The sequence below is a fragment of the Argiope bruennichi genome, chromosome 7 (assembly GCF_947563725.1).
Source record: "Argiope bruennichi chromosome 7, qqArgBrue1.1, whole genome shotgun sequence".
NCBI classification, from domain to species: domain Eukaryota; kingdom Metazoa; phylum Arthropoda; class Arachnida; order Araneae; family Araneidae; genus Argiope; species Argiope bruennichi.
Window position 1 is genome coordinate 80,945,694 of NC_079157.1, and position 21,010 is coordinate 80,966,703.

A 21,010-nucleotide genomic window follows, 5' to 3' on the forward strand; every position below is an offset into this window, starting at 1 on the left:
AATGCTTTTCCGTCATTTCTTTTGAATCGCCTAGTGTCGAACGTTTTTCTTCAATTATTGGTAATTTAACAACATACCTTCCGGTACTATCCCTCTTATGAGTGGGAAGAAAATGTTTCTCGCAGTAAGTTTGTTCAAATGTTTTTGATTCGATTGAATCATCTCCATTATCACCTGGAAAAGATTCTAAGTTAAAGAAATTTGTAACAGAATTCTCCAGATTATCATTTTCAAAAATTGATCCCGAAAAGAAATGAGAATTTCTACCTTTGATTGTTCCCGTTACTAAATATCCGAACACACTATTTTGTAACATGAGTGAATTATCATATGATCTAAATTTTTCTGCCTTCAGTAAATCAAAGAAAATTCACATCCGAGTAATGCATTAATTTTACTAGGAATATGAAAAGTCTCGTCCGCAAATTTTATCTCACTTGGGAAGTTAACTTTTGAAATATCAACGACTTTATTAGAAGGAATTAAATGCGTTATTTTAGGCATAATTAAAAACGATACAGTTCTGGAAAAACCATTGCTTTCATTAAAATTGGTAGTGGTTATTTTATTTTTAATGAAGAATTCTCCTCCGTTAATACCAGAAATGGATGCATTAACCTTTTTCCGCTTCAAATCTAAAGAATTGGCCAAATCTGCAGTTCTTATGTTTACCGAACTCCCAGAATCCAACAACGCTTTTATTTTAATTTTTTGACCAAAGGCATCTTTAATGAATAATTGCTCTGTGCATAGAATGTGTGAAGACACTTTTCAGCGATTTGTAAACATTGGCTCATCATCAGGGGTTTGTTTTTATGGCGACCTTGACGAGCCAGATGTTTCATTGCTTGCATTAAGTTGCTGCTCGCCGTCTATAAGGTGCGTACTTCCGGGGGAGAATGTGGTTCTGTTTGAATGTTGGTATTTCTTTTCGTATTTTATGTTTTACTTTTGAGCTGTGTAGCGTATCAATATGTGAATAAAAAATGTGGGACTTAATTTGGAAGTGATTACTGTTTCTACCGCTCACACTAAAGAAATCCCACGCAAAGAGGGGTATTTACATAATGCAAATATTAATAACAATTTTTCTGCTGGAAAAAGAATGTCAAATACACTCAAATCTGTTTTGATCATATGGAATGATTTAAATAGTTCTTTAAAAAATGAAATTTAATGTAATAAATTATTGTCGTTTATTTTATTTAAAGATAATAAAAAAAATCTGACACCATTTCCAAATTAAAGCATTCTTTCAGATCTTTTAAGGAGCTCATAACTTAAAATTTGAATTCGAAGTTAAGAGCGAGAAATTGCAAGTCACTTTGACGAAAAACAATGAACTTGAACAGAAAATTAATTTCTTTTAGTAGAAGAGGATTATTTAGGGTTTGTTAATTTCGTACTAGAGTATGGAAGTCACAGAATATGAATATGATAACCGAAAAGTTGTATTTATCTTCAGGAATTTGAGATAGAAATGAAAATGATCATTGTCATATTCAATTTCCTGCTCTTGTAAATGGATTTTGACATGAAAATATTTCTTCCGGTAATCCGAAAATAATAATCTTTCTTTGATTCAAATGGATGCTATCAGGAAATGTACGAATTATAAATATTTTCCGTAAAAGCTCATTCCAGTAATTTTAATTATCTTTTAAAAAAAGAAGAAATGGGAAGAAATTTTTAAAATTTTTTTAGAGGAAATTTGCAGAAATGGTTTTAACCTGTTTTTATTCATTGGTAATCTGAATGAAAATTTAGCTGTCTCCAATAATAAAACCATCAACAATTATAACAGTAATGTTTTACTGTTTATGAAAATTCAGTCGAGCTATTTTTTTTAGGTTTTTATATTGAACAATCTTGGACTAAGATCGACTTCGATCGAAAATCCACTAAACATGTATGCTTGGTGCACATGAAATGCTATGGCTTTAGTTCCATTTGGTTGGTTTGGACCATTCGAGAATCGGGGAAAAGTTGAATTTTATTCGACTTAACTCTTATTCATAAACACCAAGACCTCTTTAAGACCACTCAATAGCTAAGACCAAAATGTCACTCATCAAAATCAGACTAAACTATTTCTTCATAAATGTAATACCCTATAGAACCAACAAACCATGCTCTCACAAAAGAAATCAAAACCAAGGGACCCAGACAGTAGCTATAGATTTCTGACTCTACAATGTTTGTTTATATGTTTATAGATGTTATATAGGTTTACAATTTTATTTATCAATTTTTCCATTTCTTTTCCCCTTTTCAATTAGTAATCTCTATATAGTTTACCCCCAGGTAACGGTCTTAAAAATTTAAGGATGTTGTATGTGTAAACATCAACATTTCTTTGTGAGTTCAATCCATTGGCACTATTTGATTTTAGGAATTTTTGTTTCCTTCATTTAATTATTCACCAAAACATTCAATATAGCCGTGCAGGATTTGACACCGATGGGATTCTTTGTGGAGATTCCGGTACAGTTCTAGAGACGGGTACCATTTGGCGATTTCCCGCCAAATTTTTCTCGCCAAACCCAGCGGACGCAGTAATCTTCAGAATTGTATTTCTCAATATTATGACTATTTTCAAGAGATTTTTTTCTGAAGATTACAGCGTCCATGGGGCTATGGCAGGAGAAAAATTTGGCATGAAGTATACAAAAAGAACAAAAACAAGAATTAAAAATAATTAAAAATAGCACAATTTGAACAATGTTAAATTTTAAAAAATGCACAAAAATAACAATACAATTTTTTTTTAACTCACCCGATTTAACCATGTGAATTTCGTCGGTATGGCAGCTATTACTCCTTTTCGATTTCTTTGTCAGGCGGGTACACTTTTATTATTGATTCAAAAAACTGCCGGGTGATCGATTTATCCCCGGAGCGGTGATATTGTAAAATTTTGAGCGTTTGAAACAAATTCAATAAAAATCTCTAAATTTTGGCAGTAAAATCCTGTACTAAACATAGTGACTGCGATTATCCTCTTGAATGTCCAACCGATGGGGTTACAGCTGGAAAATGTGTTTGTAAGTATTGTGTGTTGAAATGGAACTAAGGAAATTTATCTTAAACAGAGAATTTTATGTGTGTTCGCCTATTTTTTAATTACATTTCGGGTTTTCTCACAATAGATACATAATTTGACTATGTTAGTAAAGCAAATTTTAAAAATTTAAGAATTATTTTCATTACGAATTAGAAATATAACCGTGTAATTTTTGTATACCATGAGCATAAAGAAACACGAACGATTAATAATTTTAAAATGTACTTATATCATTTTTAGATTTTTTAAGTTCTTATACTGATTATAATTTTGATATTTATATTGATAACATGTGAATTTTAATATTTGAGAAACGGGAATTAACATCTAATTTAAATTTTATTTATCCGGTTTCAATTGAAGTCAATGAATTTTTTTTTACATATGTGAATTATGTTTTCATGAAAAATTGTGAAAAGTACAAAAGCTTTCTTTTTTATGTAATTTTAATAAGAGTTGAATATTAAAATGAGGATTATTATTGAATCGTGGGATTTCATTGGGAGATAGTTTTATTTTTCTGAATTAAGGAGGAAATTCAGAATTTTGCTGAACACACCCCATTGATGTCAAATTTTATAATTGCAAAGAAAACCTTTGAAAAATGCACTTTCATAATTAAAGAAATTCTGCTCATTTTTGGTGTCTGCTATAAAATATTTAGTATTTATTGTCATTGGACATATAGTATGTGGAAATCACTTATAAGAAATAGAAGCAATGCATTGTAAAATTTTGAGCGTTTGGAACAAATTCAATAAAAATCTCTAAATTTTTGCAGTAAAGTCCTGTACTAAACCTAGTGACTGCGATTATCCTCTTGAATGTCCAACCGATGGGGTTACAGCTGGAAAATGTGTTTGTAAGTATTGTGTGTTGAAATGGAACTAAGGAAATTTATCTTAAACAGAGAATTTTATGTGTGTTCGCCTATTTTTTAATTACACTTCGGGTTTTCTCAAAATAGATACATAATTTGACTATATTAGTAAAGCAAATTTTAAAAATTTAAGAATTATTTTCATTACGAATTAGAAATAGAACCGTGCAATTTTTGTGTACCATGAGCATAAAGAAGCACGAACGATTAATAATTTTAAAATGTACTTATATCATTTTTAGATTTTTTAAGTTTTTATACTGATTATAATTTTGATATTTATATTGATAACATGGGGATTTTAATATTTGAGAAACGGGAATTAACATCTAATTTAAATTTTTTTAATCCGGTTTCAATTGAAGTCAATGAATGTTTTTTTATATATGTGAATTATGTTTTCATGAAAGTTTGTGAAAAGTACAAAAGCTTTCTTTTTTATGTAATTTTAATAAGAGTTGAATATTAAAATGAGGATTATTATTTAATCGTAGGATTTCATTGGGAGATAGTTTTATTTTTCTGAATTAAGGAGGAAATTAAGAATTTTGCTGAACACACCCCATTGATGTCAAATTTTATAATTGCAAAGAAAACCTTTGAAAAATGCACTTTCATAATTAAAGAAATTCTGCTCATTTTTGGTGTCTGCTATAAAATATTTAGTATTTATTGTCATTGGACATATAGTATGTGGAAATCACTTATAAGAAATAGAAGCAATGCATTGTAAAATTTTGAGCGTTTGGAACAAATTCAATAAAAATCTCTAAATTTTTGCAGTAAAATCCTGTACTAAACCTAGTGACTGCGATTATCCTCTTGAATGTCCAACCGATGGGGTTACAGCTGGAAAATGTGTTTGTAAGTATTGTGTGTTGAAATGGAACTAAGGAAATTTATCTTAAACAGAGAATTTTATGTGTGTTCGCCTATTTTTTAATTACACTTCGGGTTTTCTCAAAATAGATACATAATTTGACTATATTAGTAAAGCAAATTTTAAAAATTTAAGAATTATTTTCATTACGAATTAGAAATATAACCGTGCAATTTTTGTGTACCATGAGCATAAAGAAGCACGAACGATTAATAATTTTAAAATGTACTTATATCATTTTTAGATTTTTTAAGTTTTTATACTGATTATAATTTTGATATTTATATTGATAACATGGGGATTTTAATATTTGAGAAACGGGAATTAACATCTAATTAAAATTTTTTTAATCCGGTTTCAATTGAAGTCAATGAATGTTTTTTTATATATGTGAATTATGTTTTCATGAAAGTTTGTGAAAAGTACAAAAGCTTTCTTTTTTATGTAATTTTAATAATAGTTGAATATTAAAATGAGGAATATTATTGAATCGTAGGATTTCATTGGGAGATAGTTTTATTTTTCTGAACTTAGGAGGAAATTCAGAATTTTGCTGAACACACCCCATTGATGTCAAATTTTATAATTGTAAAGAAAACCTTTGAAAAATGCACTTTCATAATTAAAGAAATTCTGCTCATTTTTGGTGTCTGCTATGAAATATTTCGTATTTATTGTCATTGGACATATAGAATGTAGAAATCACTTATAAGAAATAGAAGCAATGCATTGTAAAATTTTGAGCGTTTGGAACAAATTCAATAAAAATCTCTAAATTTTTGCAGTAAAATCCTGTACTAAACCTAGTGACTGCGATTATCCTCTTGAATGTCCAACCGATGGGGTTACAGCTGGAAAATGTGTTTGTAAGTATTGTGTGTTGAAATGGAACTAAGGAAATTTATCTTAAACAGAGAATTTTATGTGTGTTCGCCTATTTTTTAATTACATTTCGGGTTTTCTCAAAATAGATACATAATTTGACTATATTAGTAAAGCAAATTTTAAAAATTTAAGAATTCCTTTCATTACGAATTAGAAATATAACCGTGTAATTTTTGTATACCATGAGCATAAAGAAGCACGATCGATTAATAATTTTAAAATGTACTTATATCATTTTTAGATTTTTTAAGTTTTTATATTGATTATAATTTTGATATTTATATCGATAACATGTGAATTTTAATATTTCAGAAACGGGAATTGGTATCTAATTAAAATTTTTTGAATCCGGTTTCAATTGAAGTCAATGAATGTTTTTTTACATAGGTGAATTATGTTTTCATGAAAGTTTGTGAAAAGTACAAAAGCTTTCTTTTTTATGTAATTTTAATAAGAGTTGAATATTAAAATGTGGATTATTATTTAATCGTAGGATTTCATTGGGAGATAGTTTTATTTTTCTGAACTTAGGAGGAAATTCAGAATTTTGCTGAACACACCCCATTGATGTCAAATTTTATAATTGCAAAGAAAACTTTTGAAAAATGCACTTTCATAATTAAAGAAATTCTGCTCATTTTTGGTGTCTGCTATGAAATATTTAGTATTTATTGTCATTGGACATATAGAATGTAGAAATCACTTATAAGAAATAGAAGCAATGCATTGTAAAATTTTGAGCGTTTGGAACAAATTCAATAAAAATCTCTAAATTTTTGCAGTAAAATCCTGTACTAAACCTAGTGACTGCGATTATCCTCTTGAATGTCCAACCGATGGGGTTACAGCTGGAAAATGTGTTTGTAAGTATTGTGTGTTGAAATGGAACTAAGGAAATTTATCTTAAACCGAGAATTTTATGTGTGTTCGCCTATTTTTTAATTACATTTCGGGTTTTCTCCAAATAGATACATAATTTGACTATATTAGTAAAGCAAATTTTAAAAATTTAAGAATTATTTTCATTACGAATTAGAAATATAACCGTGTAATTTTTGTATACCATGAGCATAAAGAAGCACGAACGATTAATCATTTTAAAATGTACTTATATCATTTTTAGATTTTTTAAGTTTTTATACTGATTATAATTTTGATATTTATATTGATAACATGTGAATTTTAATATTTGAGAAACGGGAATTAACATCTAATTTAAATTTTATTTATATGGTTTCAATTGATGTCAATGAATGTTTTTTTAAATATGTGAATTATGTTTTCATGAAAGTTTGTGAAAAGTACAAAATCTTTCTTTTTTATGTAATTTTAATAAGAGTTGAATATTAAAATGAGGATTATTATTTAATCGTAGGATTTCATTGGGAGATAGTTTTATTTTTCTGAATTAAGGAGGAAATTCAGAATTTTGCTGAACACACCCCATTGATGTCAAATTTTATAATTGCAAAGAAAACCTTTGAAAAATGCACTTTCATAATTAAAGAAATTCTGCTCATTTTTGGTGTCTGCTATGAAATATTTCGTATTTATTGTCATTGGACATATAGAATGTAGAAATCACTTATAAGAAATAGAAGCAATGCATTGTAAAATTTTGAGCGTTTGAAACAAATTCAATAAAAATCTCTAAATTTTTGCAGTAAAATCCTGTACTAAACTTAGTGACTGCGATTATCCTCTTGAATGTCAGACCGATGGGGTTATAGCTCGAAAATGTGTTTGTAAGTATTGTGTGTTGAAATGGAACTAAGGAAATTTATCTTAAACAGAGAATTTTATGTGTGTTCGCCTATTTTTTAATTACATTTCGGGTTTTCTCAAAATAGATACATAATTTGACTATATTAGTCAAGCAAATTTTAAAAATTTAAAAATTATTTTCATTACGAATTAGAAATATAACCGTGTAATTTTTGTATACCTTGAGCATAAAGAAGCACGAACGATTAATCATTTTAAAATGTACTTATATCATTTTTAGATTTGTTAAGTTTTTATACTGATTATAATTTTGATATTTATATTGATAACATGTGAATTTTAATATTTGAGAAACGGGAATTAACATCTAATTTAAATTTTATTTATCCGGTTTCAATTGAAGTCAATGAATGTTTCTTTACATATGCGAATTATGTTTTCATGAAAGTTTGAGAAAAGTACAAAAGCTTTCTTTTTCATGTAATTTTAATAAGAGTTGAATATTAAAATGAGGATTATTATTTAATCGTAGGATTTCATTGGGAGATAGTTTGATTTTTCTGAATTAAGGAGGAAATTCAGAATTTTGCTGAACACACCCCATTGATGTCAAATTTTATAATTGCAAAGAAAACCTCTGAAAAATGCACTTTCATAATTAAAGAAATTCTGCTCATTTTTGGTGTCTGCTATGAAATATTTAGTATTTATTGTCATTGGACATATAGAATGTAGAAATCACTTATAAGAAATAGAAGAAATGCATTGTAAAATTTTGAGCGTTTGGAACAAATTCAATAAAAATCTCTAAATTTTTGCAGTAAAATCCTGTACTAAACCTAGTGACTGCGATTATCCTCTTGAATGTCCAACCGATGGGGTTACATCTGGAAAATGTATTTGTAAGTATTGTGTGTTAAAATGGAATTAAGGAAATTTATCTTAAACAGATAATTTTATGTAGGGGGGCGTAATTTTAAATTACATTATAGGTTTTCTAAAAACAGATATATAATATGAACCAAATTAGTATTATAAATTTTTAAAAGTTAAGAATAATTTTCATAACGAATAAGAAATATAACCGTTTATAATTCGTATACTGTGATTATTAAGAATTTCTGGCTATTAAGAATTTTACAATTTACATATATCATTTTCACATACATTAAGTACTTAAACTGATGGTAAGTTTATTATTTATAGTTATAATTTGCCAAGATATGAGATACGGGAATTTGTATATAATGCAATATTTATAATCCAGTTTCTATTGAAAGCAATGAATGATTTTGAATATATGTGAATAAAGATTTTCGAATTGTTTGCTTAAAATTTATAAGATTTCTTTTTTATATAATTTTAATAAGTATCGAATTTTAAAATTACTATTATGATTCAATCGTAGTTTTTTTATTCATAATCTTTTTTTAATCGTAATTTTTTTAAATTTATTTACATTTGCATTATTTACTATGAACATGAAATAGAAGAAATATTTTATGAAGTAAATTTACAAAGGAATAAGGGATCAAATACTTCCCAATATTCAAAAGTATGTATTTATTTATAGTATGTCTTTTTTATAATATTTAAGATTGTAATTAATATGTTATGCTTTTTGTTTTAGTATTTCTTTTGAAATCAATAATTATTTTTAAAAAAATTATAACTAAAGATTTCTTGTACATTTGTTTTAAATATATAAATTTTTTTTTGTAATTTTAAAAATAATCGCATTTTAAAATTGATTTCATTATTTAATCGGACGACTTTAATAAACCGATAGTTTTATGTTTCTGAATGATGGAGGTTTCAAAATTTTGCATATGATAACTCATTGATTTCAAACTCTTATGTCGCTAAAGAATTTTTTTTTAAATATATATTTACTTTCACAAAGAAAATTTACGCATTCTTGATTTCTGCTGTGACAGATATAGTATAATTTGTACTCACTTAACTATAATATAGAAAACTTTTATAAGAAATCTGAGTTATACATTGCAATATTTTGGGCACTTGAAACAATCTTATGCAACATCTCTGAATTTTTGCAGTAAAATCCTGTAAGAATCCTAGTGACTGCGATTATCCTCTTCAGTGTGGAACCGACGGAGCGACAGCTGGAAAATGCGTCCGTAAGTATTGAGTGTTGAAATGCACTTAAGTTGATTCGTATTAAAAAGAACTTTTTTGATATACAAACTCCGAATATCTAAAAGATTGTTCATAATAATTGGCTAAAATTCTTTTAAATGTAACTGCCCAGAAACATCTTCTGGAAATACTTTTGAAAAAGATATTTCATTTGTTGTTTCAATTCTTACACTGACATAGTTTAAAATCATTGTTTATAAATTTATTAAAGAATGTTTTGGTTAAAATTTTCATAAATATTGTAATAAAATTTTCAAAAAAAAAAATCAAAACGTATTTAGAAAGTATAGTGCTTTTAACGAATAGAGCCAAAGTTAAACTTGCAAATTATATACCTTACCTGCGTTACCGTCGATATTAAATTTACATAGTTCAAATCAATTAATTTCAGTTATCACATTTCTGTTTAAATATTTATCATATGTAATTGTACAAACACTTATTAAGTTTCTGTGTGCTAAATTAGAATAGATATTTGCAAAATCGTAAGCATTAAGTTTATCGTTACTGTTACTTGTTAGAAATTTCGAACTTCTTTGTTGTTATTTATTATGAAGTTATCCGCATTTTTTAATTTTACTAAAAAACATTTTTTCTTACAGAATGTTTTTGTTATGGGATTCGATAGCTGAGAACAAATATACATAATTTAATTTCCAAGTATTTGCCTTAACTCTCCAAGTGCCTGAGACGTGTTTTTCCACAATCAATTCCTCTTTCAAATAGGCAGAAATGTCTTATTTTATCCTCTACTGTTCTCTTTAAAATGGGTGCAAACGGTTTTTTCTTACTTTGGATTTTGTCTTTGAAGACGTGTATTTTCGCCATTGCTGTTCTCCACCACTAATGATTTCTTTGGCAGTGATGAATGAGAAGGACTGCAATTAGTGCGGATAGAACTAATTTTCGCTGACTAACAAATTCCTTATCTTGAAAAAGGATTTAAGTGGGAAAGGTTGCTTTCGGAAAGAAAGAAAACTTTCCTAAATTATTATTATCGATGCAAAATTTTATAATAACTTATTTTCAAAAGTAAAATATTATAAATATATGAATATCTTATTATAAAAATGTATGACTAAACATTCTAAAAAATATCAATTGGCATCAAGGTAATAATAACAACAACAAATTTGTTTGTTTTTCCTTTCGATTTTGCATCAAATTCTACTTTGCATCAAAATTTACCCATAACATAAATACTTGAAAAGGAAATCTCATTGCGCGAAATAGAAATTTTCATTTTTTAAGATATAATGAAGGTTTTGTTATATTTATATTTTGAAATAAAAGTAAGAAGAATTTCTTAACTTTTTTTTATCCTTTTCAATTACTGAATAAAATCTTGAAAGAAATTTCCTGCTCCATTAATTAAGAAATGAAATTTTGATTTAGATTTAAAAGATTCTAAGATTTCCAGATTTAAAATGCATTGAGGTATCAATGAATTTCAAAACTGAATCTGAAAAAAATATCATTTTAAATAAAACTAAAAAAAAAAAAAATTTTTTTTTTCTCTGTAACGTCATATTTTTTGAAGAAAAAATAATAATTGTTCAATGAGAATATTTTATGAAATATAGAAATATATTCTTATATGATTTTTTATAAAACTATATTCATATTTCATTCTGTTTTTTATCAGTAATTATGGCGCAGAAATTCGATATGAGATACTCAGAAAAAAATATCTAAAAAATCGAAATGAATCTGATTTTAAGGAAATGGGGGTATTATTATTCCACAACTAATTACATATAAGCGCTGACATATTATTCGCAATTCCAATTGAAAAAATAAATATTTATGAACTTTTAAATGAAATAAAACAAGGTATAAAGGCAAGGGGGCTTGCATAATAGACTTGTATTGCTGACTGTATATATATATATATATATATATATATATATATATATATATATATATATATATATATATATTCTTGATGTATAAATTCCTTGTGTGCCAACAAGTATACCACAAGGCTTACAGATATAAGTCAGTACGCAATTGATTGTAGAATAAATTTCAAATACAAGGAGATAGGCACAAATGCAAAGAAAAATGGGGGGGACAGTAAATACACAAATACAAACAAAAAGGAAACAAAATTGCTCACATACTAACAGAAACGTACAGTAGAAGATATAAAACAACTGCAGAAACATAATGAAATAAAAAAATATTCAAAATAGAAATACAAAAGTATATATGCAAATATATGTAGGCAAACGCTCTGAAATAAATAACACGGGGAAAAATACTATTAATATGTGTACAAAAGGAAATGAAAGTTGATTTTCTCTATACAAAGGCATATAAATGAGGAAGCCGAGCTATATTGTTCTTTAGAAGGCAATTTCTGAGTTTACGTCTTTTCGGAATAAATTTGGTGCATTCAAATAACAAATGCTCGGCATCCTGGACTGCACCACTGTAACACGAACACCTATCAGTCGGCGACAAATTGAAACGTTTTAAATGTGCTTTTAAGTTTCCATGCCCAGTCAGAAACTGTATAAGTTTAAAATTTGACGCAGAGTAGTTAGCCTTTAAGCGTCTCTATATGGATGGAATAAATTCCTTATTGAGTTGCGCATTAGTCAATGCTTGATATAAGGTATTCCATTCAGATCTAACCTTATCTTTAAAGACATTCTTGAAATAATATTTTGGAATGCTCATAGGAAGAAAATTAACTAGTTTTGCCGCTTCTTTGGCAAATTAGTCGGTGCGTTCATTGCCATAGATTCCTGTATGACCTCCAACAAAAGAAAAGGAAACTTTCACACCTCTGCCTCGGATTGGATTGTGTTTTAATAATTATTTAGATTAGGGAATTGATGTTATTTAAGGCTTGTAAGGATGAAAGGGAGTCGCTGAAAATTAAGAACTTTGATGCAAGAGTTTCACTGTCACAAATCCAAGAAACTGCTTGGCTGTGCAGCCTGAAAAACACTGCATTCTTATCTTATTCTGAATTGATGAATTTCAATTTCAATATAATCTTGGCAAACAACAAATGCAAGCCCAACATTATTGTTAATTTTACTACCATCTGTAAAGCAGACATCAGGAAAGCTATCTTCAATATTATTATGATAACTAATTAAATTAAGAGGAAATCTTTCAGACGGATGAGGAAGTTTGAAGGGAATCATCTAGATTCTTATGGGCCAAGTCCTTCACTGATTTCTTGAATTCATTGTTGCGGATTATAAATTATAAAGATATCAATAGATGGAAAGCCAGAAATAAAAAAAAAATCTATATGACGAAGGAAATCCAGGATGAGTTTCTTTATACGAATGAGATTCTGGAACAAATGCGATATAAATATTCCATATTCAAAATACGCTGCTGTGTAGCACTTTTTGATTTGTGTAGCAAGTTTAGCTGAATAACGCGCAAATGTGTTTGAGAGAAAAAATTATTCATACTGAGTCTAGGATACAGTAAGTTTCTCCATAAATTGATGATATTTGCAGCAGCTAGAAAAAGATTTATGATTCATATCAACTTTTTTATTTGGGAAGTTAAGCAATTCACTCAACTCTGATTTGACAGATTGCATTCGCTACTTTTGTGTTCTACCGCTCACTTGAAACAACACAAGCCATTTTCACAGTCAGCAGCTTTGTGGTGATAACCAATGCACTTAAAGCAGCAATTGATTACAAGAAAATCCTCTATTTTGCAAATATTCCAGTTGGCTCTAATGAAATTCATTCTCAGACACACTTTCCGACATGTTGAATTGACTTCTAAAACCAAATTTCCAGAGTTAATGAATCTTCGAAGAGTAAAGCGAATTTTCGTTTCCTCCCATAATTCTTTTTTTTTCTTCCGAAGTTTTCCAAAGTTATTTGAAAAATGTGTTTAATTTAACTATGAAATTTATTAAAATTAAATTATCATTCCAATGAAGAAAGTTGGACAAGGAGATGAATTTTCGAAAATAGAACCTGAAATTGTTTGATTTTATAATTTTTAATACTATATTTGCTGATTCTATAAATTTTATAATTAAAATTAATAAAATTTTCAATGTAATGTTAGTTATTTACTGTCACATTGGTTAAAATAACTAAAAGTAGAAATTTCATCAAAATCAAATAATTTTATATGTAGTATCTATCATTCATACATTATTATGTTCAGGATATTTCAGAATTTTCAGCTTTTTTTAACATATAAGTTTGTTTGGAAAAACTTGGCCTTCAATGAAAATCATGTTGGAAATTTGAAGAAATGCATCTATAGTAAAGCGCAGGTATTTGTGAGAAAGTTCTTATAAAAAAAAGCACTTATCATCATGTATGTTCTATCAATGTTTCCCCCTTGTATAATGTAATGATGAATACCTTACTGGTTAAGGGTGGAGGAAAGATGCAAAATACGAGGGTACAGGACACGTGACTCACGCTGGTGAGAAATACCACAAACGGTTCCCTTGATAAAAGAATGTTATTTGGTGTCTTTGTTGAAGATTACAATGAAACGTGAAACCACGATAATAGCGGAGTGTGCTAATCAAATTAAATGCTTCAAGTTGAAATTCATTCAAAGTAAATTTGAAGAAATTTGAATAAAACGCTATTGAATTTTAGTATTTTATTGCAAGTATGATTTCGGAAAAAGAACCCTAAGGAAATGTGACTTAGAAATTAAACACGAAAAATTGATTGTTAAAAGATATTCTTTTCGCATTGACAGCCTCAATGTATATAAATAAAAACTTCGGAGATTTCTTTAAATATTAGCATTATAAAAATTATTAATAGTGTTATTCATATTAAACTGCATTAAGAAAGTTTTTTTTCATTAAAAATTAAATTATTTTTAAACTTTTGCAATTAAAATAGCCTAATCGAATTCTATATTTCTCTAGAAAAAATACATACCAGCCATTTTATTGGTTTAAACTGATGATCAATTTGTACAAAATTGACCTTCGAGTTTTACGAGAAAAACATTATATCAAATTTTCGAGTTTAATTAAAACACTATTAAACTTAGAAGAAAAGTATATAGCAGTCCTTTAAAATAAATCTATATTATAAAGTTCTATAAACTGAGCTATAAAATGTTATCATAAATTAATGAGATCATGAGCAAATTTGAAATAAATAAAAATTTGGAAAAGGCTTTTTTTTTTTTTCATATGAGATAAATTTTTGAAATTTCATTTAAGTACATGTTATATAGATGGAAATAACTGGTAAAAATATAAGATAGAAACATTATTTTGCATTTTTTTTCTTATTATAGTTCATTATTTTTTGAAAATTCAACTCTGTCGGGGATAGGCTATCGAAAAATGGCTTTAAATACTTTTTTTATTAGTTGGAATCTAAGAAAAGAAAAAAAAAATTATCCTATATATATATATATATATATATATATATATATATATAAGAATATCTAAGAAAAGAAAAAAAAATTATCCTATATATATATATATATATATTACAATTTCAAGTGGTGTCATAAAACAGTTTCCAAAAACATTTTTTTTCTGTGTAATTATCCTCATCACTAAAATCACATTCTGCTTCATTTAAAAATCTCTGGAGCTCTGCTTCATAACCAGGATCAATAGGTTGGATGGTATTTCGAGGACCAAGTTTTAGAACCATTTGCTAAGCCTTTTATAATAATGGAGCACTAAAAGGGAGGTGCGATCTCAAAGAAATAGCTGAAATATTTGAAAAAGTAACTTCTGAAACCGATTGAAAAAGTGCACGTGCTGTGAAGATCACGGCACAAGAAGGACAGGGTCAATCCATTCGATTGATCTAAAAATAGAATAGGGGTGACCGAAAGTTCATCCTTTGCGGTCTGAGACACCACACCTTGCAGGTAAGGGTTAAAGTGTGACGCAGATAACGGTAAATATGGAAGGTGTATGCGTAAATATTCAATGCTGGAAAAAATTAGAAAAATTCGGAGTTTTATAGGACTTTCTTGAAATGTGTTTCGAAAAATTCACCGATAATTATTGTGCTGATAATTGTTTGATATGTAAGCTGTATCAAAATTCTTGTTCGCATGGAAACGTTTTAAAGAAATCATTAAAAAAAGAAAATTATTTAGCGGGAATGAAAGTGGTGGATATCTTATAAAATTAGTCTTTTAGGAACGTTATAAATTAATTGTACGCAAAAAAAAAAAAGATGAAACAATTTGCAATGACAATTTTTAATATTTTCTTCTATAATGTAAGAATATACGACGAATAATCCTTTGGAAAAAACTGATACATGATTAGATTCAACTCTTCAAAACTATTTTATAATGTTATCTAGAAATGCAAAAAAAAGCTTTAGAAATATAAAAGTATTTATTTTGTATGTCAAGTATTCAAAATACAAAATTTTTATTTATTTTATATTTATAAACAAATAGTAATAATGCATTTTTTTTAAAATAATTTTATGATAAAAATATGTATCCAGTAATCACTGGTACTTGAAATGGGGGAGGAAATCTCATGTAATAATTCATATTATTAGCAGTAAAAACCTACACCAACTCTGGTGCCTGCAACTCTCCTCTTAAGTGTGGTACCGTGAACAGTATGTCTGGAATGAAATGCTATAATAGATTCAACGAAACTAATTATTTTCTATACTGAACGATTTTGTTTTCTATACTCATATTTTTTAAAATCATATTTGGTGCCATCAAAAGGATTTTTGCATTAATTAACGTTTAATTTATATTCAAATGTTACGAGAGGTGACAAAAAAATTAGGGAGATATATAACACAATGAATATACTGGCGTAACTCTTCAATATTAATTGTATGGTTTATATGATCATCAAAATTTAAAACTTAAAAATATTTTGCTAAAGAAATTATTAAGATATAAAATTACGTAAAATATTTAATGAGAAAATCTTAAACATCATTCACCCTGGAGATTCAACTGGGCAGCTAGTGTCTTATAAAATGAATAATTTTGATTCGTGTACACAGAAAGAAATTCAAAAGTGATAAGAATAAATAATTAAAAAATGAAATTTCAACATCATATTTTCTATCTTAAAAGTATATGAAGAAAATCCGTAACTCTTATTTATATAATAATGCCAGAGATTCGAAATAAAGCTGTAGAAAAACGGAGATAATTTTTTACATCAAATAACCACAAAGAAAAAGACATTGTAATTAAAATGAAAATTATTTGGAGTTTCAAAGAAGAAATTTTTATATATGCTTCAAATATAAACAATTATATTTTAAAATTGGTGTTTACCATTCATATCAATAACATGTGTTCCCCATTCATATCTAGAGAAAATGTGGGTATAATTTAGAGTACTGATTAGAAATATTTATTTAATAATTTTGCAGCTTCTTTAAGCTATTAATAGAACGTGACTTACAAGAAATTACAAAAATTTGTTCGTCGTATTATTATGCAAAACTTTTTATAATATAAATGCTTCCAGCAATGTGACTTTGGGTTATTAATTCCTACAATCATAAATATACAAAAATTTATTTAAAACATAAAGAAAAAAGCGTACAAAATTGAAACATTTTTTTAGTTGGAAATGATATTTATAAAGTTTAATAAAAAATAATTTTAAAGTAATCCTTAGAAGCGTTTAATTAAAGGGTGAAACAAATAATTCTAGTATCAGATGTATTAAAGAAAAATTAACGTCACATTTCAAATTATCTTTAGTAAAATCCTGTACAAAGCCTGAAGATTGCGAGCATCCATTGAAGTGTGACAATTCTAGCGGTATGCCTGGAAAATGCGTTCGTAAGTAAAATTACTTACTTTGTATTGATTCGAAATGTGTCGGAATTAACTTGTTATGCATTGCAAAATTTGTCTTGATTTTATTTTGCTTAATATTTAATGTTTTAAATGCTGAAATCAAACTTTCGCTTCCAATCACAAAATAAGGATTGTGATCTCTTGAGTAATAAGTAATTTAGATCCTTGATAAACAAAAGAAATGATAAAATAAAAAGCGAAAGAAAAAACAAAATTCTATTTCAATATTCTCTTCTGCAATTATAAATATAAAAATATATCCTTTACGACGAAATGAATATATTAATTAAGTTAACTATTGTAAAATATATAATAAAATTATAGAGATTCATTAAAAGCTTTAGAAACATGGATATTATTTTTAAAATAACATTTGGAATTTTTATTATTTGAGCACTTTAAAAAAAAACAAACATTACAAAATCTTGGATATTTAAGTGCCATTATTTTAATAGGCACCAACGTGATTGAAACATATTTTATAATTGAAACGGAAATAAAATTTCAATAAGATTAAAGCTTAAATCATTTAAATATTTCCGATATATTTCGTTTCAAGCTGCAGATGAAAATTTCTAACAAGACATATGAATTAATAAACTTCTGATATTTTTCTTTAAATAAGAATATAATTTAAAATATGCGATATCACTGAATTTTTAATAAGAGATATATATGAACAAAACAGATAATAAAAGCCTTTCCTCGTTAATCTGTGCACTAATAATCCATGCATCAACGGAGGCACTTGTGTTATGGACAAAAAATCGTTCAAATGTATCTGCCCTGATCCATTTTCTGGAGATACTTGTGAGAAAGGTATAATTTAGATTTTTGCTTTCTTATATTTTAAAAATAATTAGTTGTTCATTCAATAAATGTTTACGACCTTATATTTTATGTATTTAACAACAAGATTAATATATTTATTTTTACAAAAATAATAATAATATATTATAAATAACGCTAGTTTTAGAGAATAGGCAAGAAATTAATAGGATTGACTCAACTAAGACAAACTGTTATCAGCAGAAGTATCTCTTCTCCGCGTCTGTAACTCTTACTGATATAAGATAGTTCTATTATTGTTCAGTTTCCTCTTGAAGAAAAGATAAACCATGAAATTGTTTTGATCTATTTCTTTTAATTGTGTAGATGAAAATGAAATAAAGGCATACAGATTTATTAGATTTTGATATTTTTCTATATAAAAGATTATAATTTAAAATAAGAATTTGAAATAATAATTATATTTGGAGGTAATTGAATAAGAAGTCTTTTATTTGTAGATCCGTGCACTGAAAAGCCATGCAAAAACGGAGGCAGTTGTCAGATAGACAAAAATTCTTTTAAATGTATGTGCCCGACACCATTTTCTGGAGATACTTGTGAGAAAGGTATAATTTAGATGTTTGCTCTCTTATATTTTAAAAATAATTAGTTGTTCATTCAATAAATGTTTACTACCTTAAATTTTATGTATTTAACAACAAGATTTATATATTTATTTTTTCAAAAATAATAATAATATATTATAAATAACGCTAGTTTTAGAGAATAGGCAAGAAATTAATACGATTGACTCAACTAAGACAAACTGTTATCAGCAGAAGTATCTCTTCTCGGCGTCTGTAACACTTACTGATATAAGATAGTTCTATTATTGTTCAGTTTCCTCTTGAAGAAAAGATAAACCATGAAATTGTTTTGATCTATTTCTTTTAATTGTGTAGATGAAAATGAAATAAAGGCATACAGATTTATTAGATTTTGATATTTTTCTATATAAAAGATTATAATTTAAAATAAGAATTTGAAATAATAATTATATTTGGAGGTAATTGAATAAGAAGTCTTTTATTTGTAGATCCGTGCACTGAAAAGCCATGCAAAAACGGAGGCAGTTGTCAGATAGACAAAAATTCTTTTAAATGTATGTGTCCTACACCATTTTCTGGAGATACTTGTGAGAAAGGTATAATTTAGATGTTTCCTCTCTTATATTTTAAAAATAATTAGTTGTTCATTCAATAAATGTTTACTACCTTAAATTTTATGTATTTAACAACCAGATTTTGTATTTATTTTTACAAAAATAATAATAATATATTATAAATAACGTTAGTTTTAGAGAATAGGCAAGAAGTTTATACGATTGACTCAACTAAGACAAACTGTTATCAGCAGAAGTATCTCTTCTCGGCGTCTGTAACACTTACTGATATAAGATAGTTCTATTATTGTTCAGTTTCCTCTTGAAGAAAAGATAAACCATGAAATTGTTTTGATCTGTTCTTTTAATTGTGTAGATGAAAATGAAATAAAGGCATACAGATTTATTAGATTTTGATATTTTTCTATATAAAAGATTATAATTTAAAATGGGAATTTGAAATAATAATTATATTTGGAGGTAATTGAATAAGAAGTCTTTTATTTGTAGATCCGTGCACTGAAAAGCCATGCAAAAACGGAGGCAGTTGTCAGATAGACAAAAATTCTTTTATATGTATGTGTCCTACACCATTTTCTGGAGATACTTGTGAGAAAGGTATAATTTAGATGTTTCCTCTCTTATATTTTAAAAATAATTAGTTGTTCATTCAATAAATGTTTACTACCTTAAATTTTATGTATTTAACAACCAGATTTTGTATTTATTTTTACAAAAATAATAATAATATATTATAAATAACGCTAGTTTTAGAGAATAGGCAAGAAATTAAAACGATTGACTCAACTAAGACAAACTGTTATCAGCAGAAGTATCTCTTCTCGGCGTCTGTAACACTTACTGATATAAGATAGTTCTATTATTGTTCAGTTTCCTCTTGAAGAAAAGATAAACCATGAAATTGTTTTGATCTATTTCTTCTAATTGTGTAGATGAAAATGAAATAAAGGCATACAGATTTATTAGATTTTGATATTTTTCTATATAAAAGATTATAATTTAAAATAAGAATTTGAAATAATAATTATATTTGGAGGTAATTGAATAAGAAGTCTTTTATTTGTAGATCCGTGCACTGAAAAGCCATGCAAAAACGGAGGCAGTTGTCAGATAGACAAAAATTCTTTTAAATGTATGTGTCCTACACCATTTTCTGGAGATACTTGTGAGAAAGGTATAATTTAGATGTTTCCTCTCTTATATTTTAAAAATAATTAGTTGTTCATTCAATAAATGTTTACTACCTTAAATTTTATGTATTTAACAACCAGATTTTGTATTTATTTTTACAAAAATAATAATAATATATTATAAATAACGCTAGTTTTAGAGAATAGGCAAGAAATTAATACGATTGACTCAACTAAGACAAACTGTTATCAGCAGAAGTATCTCTTCTCGGCGTCTGTAACACTTAATGATATAAGATAGTTCTATTATTGTTCAGTTTCCTCTTGAAGAAAAGATAAACCATGAAATTGTTTTGATCTATTTCTTTTAATTGTGTAGATGAAAATGAAATAAAGGCATACAGATTTATTAGATTTTGATATTTTTCTATATAAAAGATTATAATTTAAAATAAGAATTTGAAATAATAATTATATTTGGAGGTAATTGAATAAGAAGTCTTTTATTTGTAGATCCGTGCACTGAAAAGCCATG

At 27.0% G+C, this 21,010-nt stretch overlaps 1 protein-coding gene across 1 annotated transcript in view; it reads left to right on the plus strand.

The window, feature by feature from the left end:
• LOC129975446 (neurogenic locus notch homolog protein 1-like) overlaps nucleotides 1-21,010 on the plus strand; it is a 61,407-nt gene that overhangs the window by 16,046 nt on the left and 24,351 nt on the right. The window contains exons 2-14 of the mRNA XM_056088509.1: nucleotides 2,964-3,044; nucleotides 3,846-3,926; nucleotides 4,728-4,808; nucleotides 5,610-5,690; nucleotides 6,492-6,572; nucleotides 7,374-7,454; nucleotides 8,256-8,336; nucleotides 9,495-9,575; nucleotides 17,293-17,373; nucleotides 18,103-18,210; nucleotides 19,259-19,366; nucleotides 19,835-19,942; nucleotides 20,412-20,519. Of these exons, the coding sequence (XP_055944484.1) occupies nucleotides 2,964-3,044; nucleotides 3,846-3,926; nucleotides 4,728-4,808; nucleotides 5,610-5,690; nucleotides 6,492-6,572; nucleotides 7,374-7,454; nucleotides 8,256-8,336; nucleotides 9,495-9,575; nucleotides 17,293-17,373; nucleotides 18,103-18,210; nucleotides 19,259-19,366; nucleotides 19,835-19,942; nucleotides 20,412-20,519 (1,161 nt within the window). The remainder of the gene's footprint in view (nucleotides 1-2,963; nucleotides 3,045-3,845; nucleotides 3,927-4,727; nucleotides 4,809-5,609; nucleotides 5,691-6,491; nucleotides 6,573-7,373; nucleotides 7,455-8,255; nucleotides 8,337-9,494; nucleotides 9,576-17,292; nucleotides 17,374-18,102; nucleotides 18,211-19,258; nucleotides 19,367-19,834; nucleotides 19,943-20,411; nucleotides 20,520-21,010) is intronic.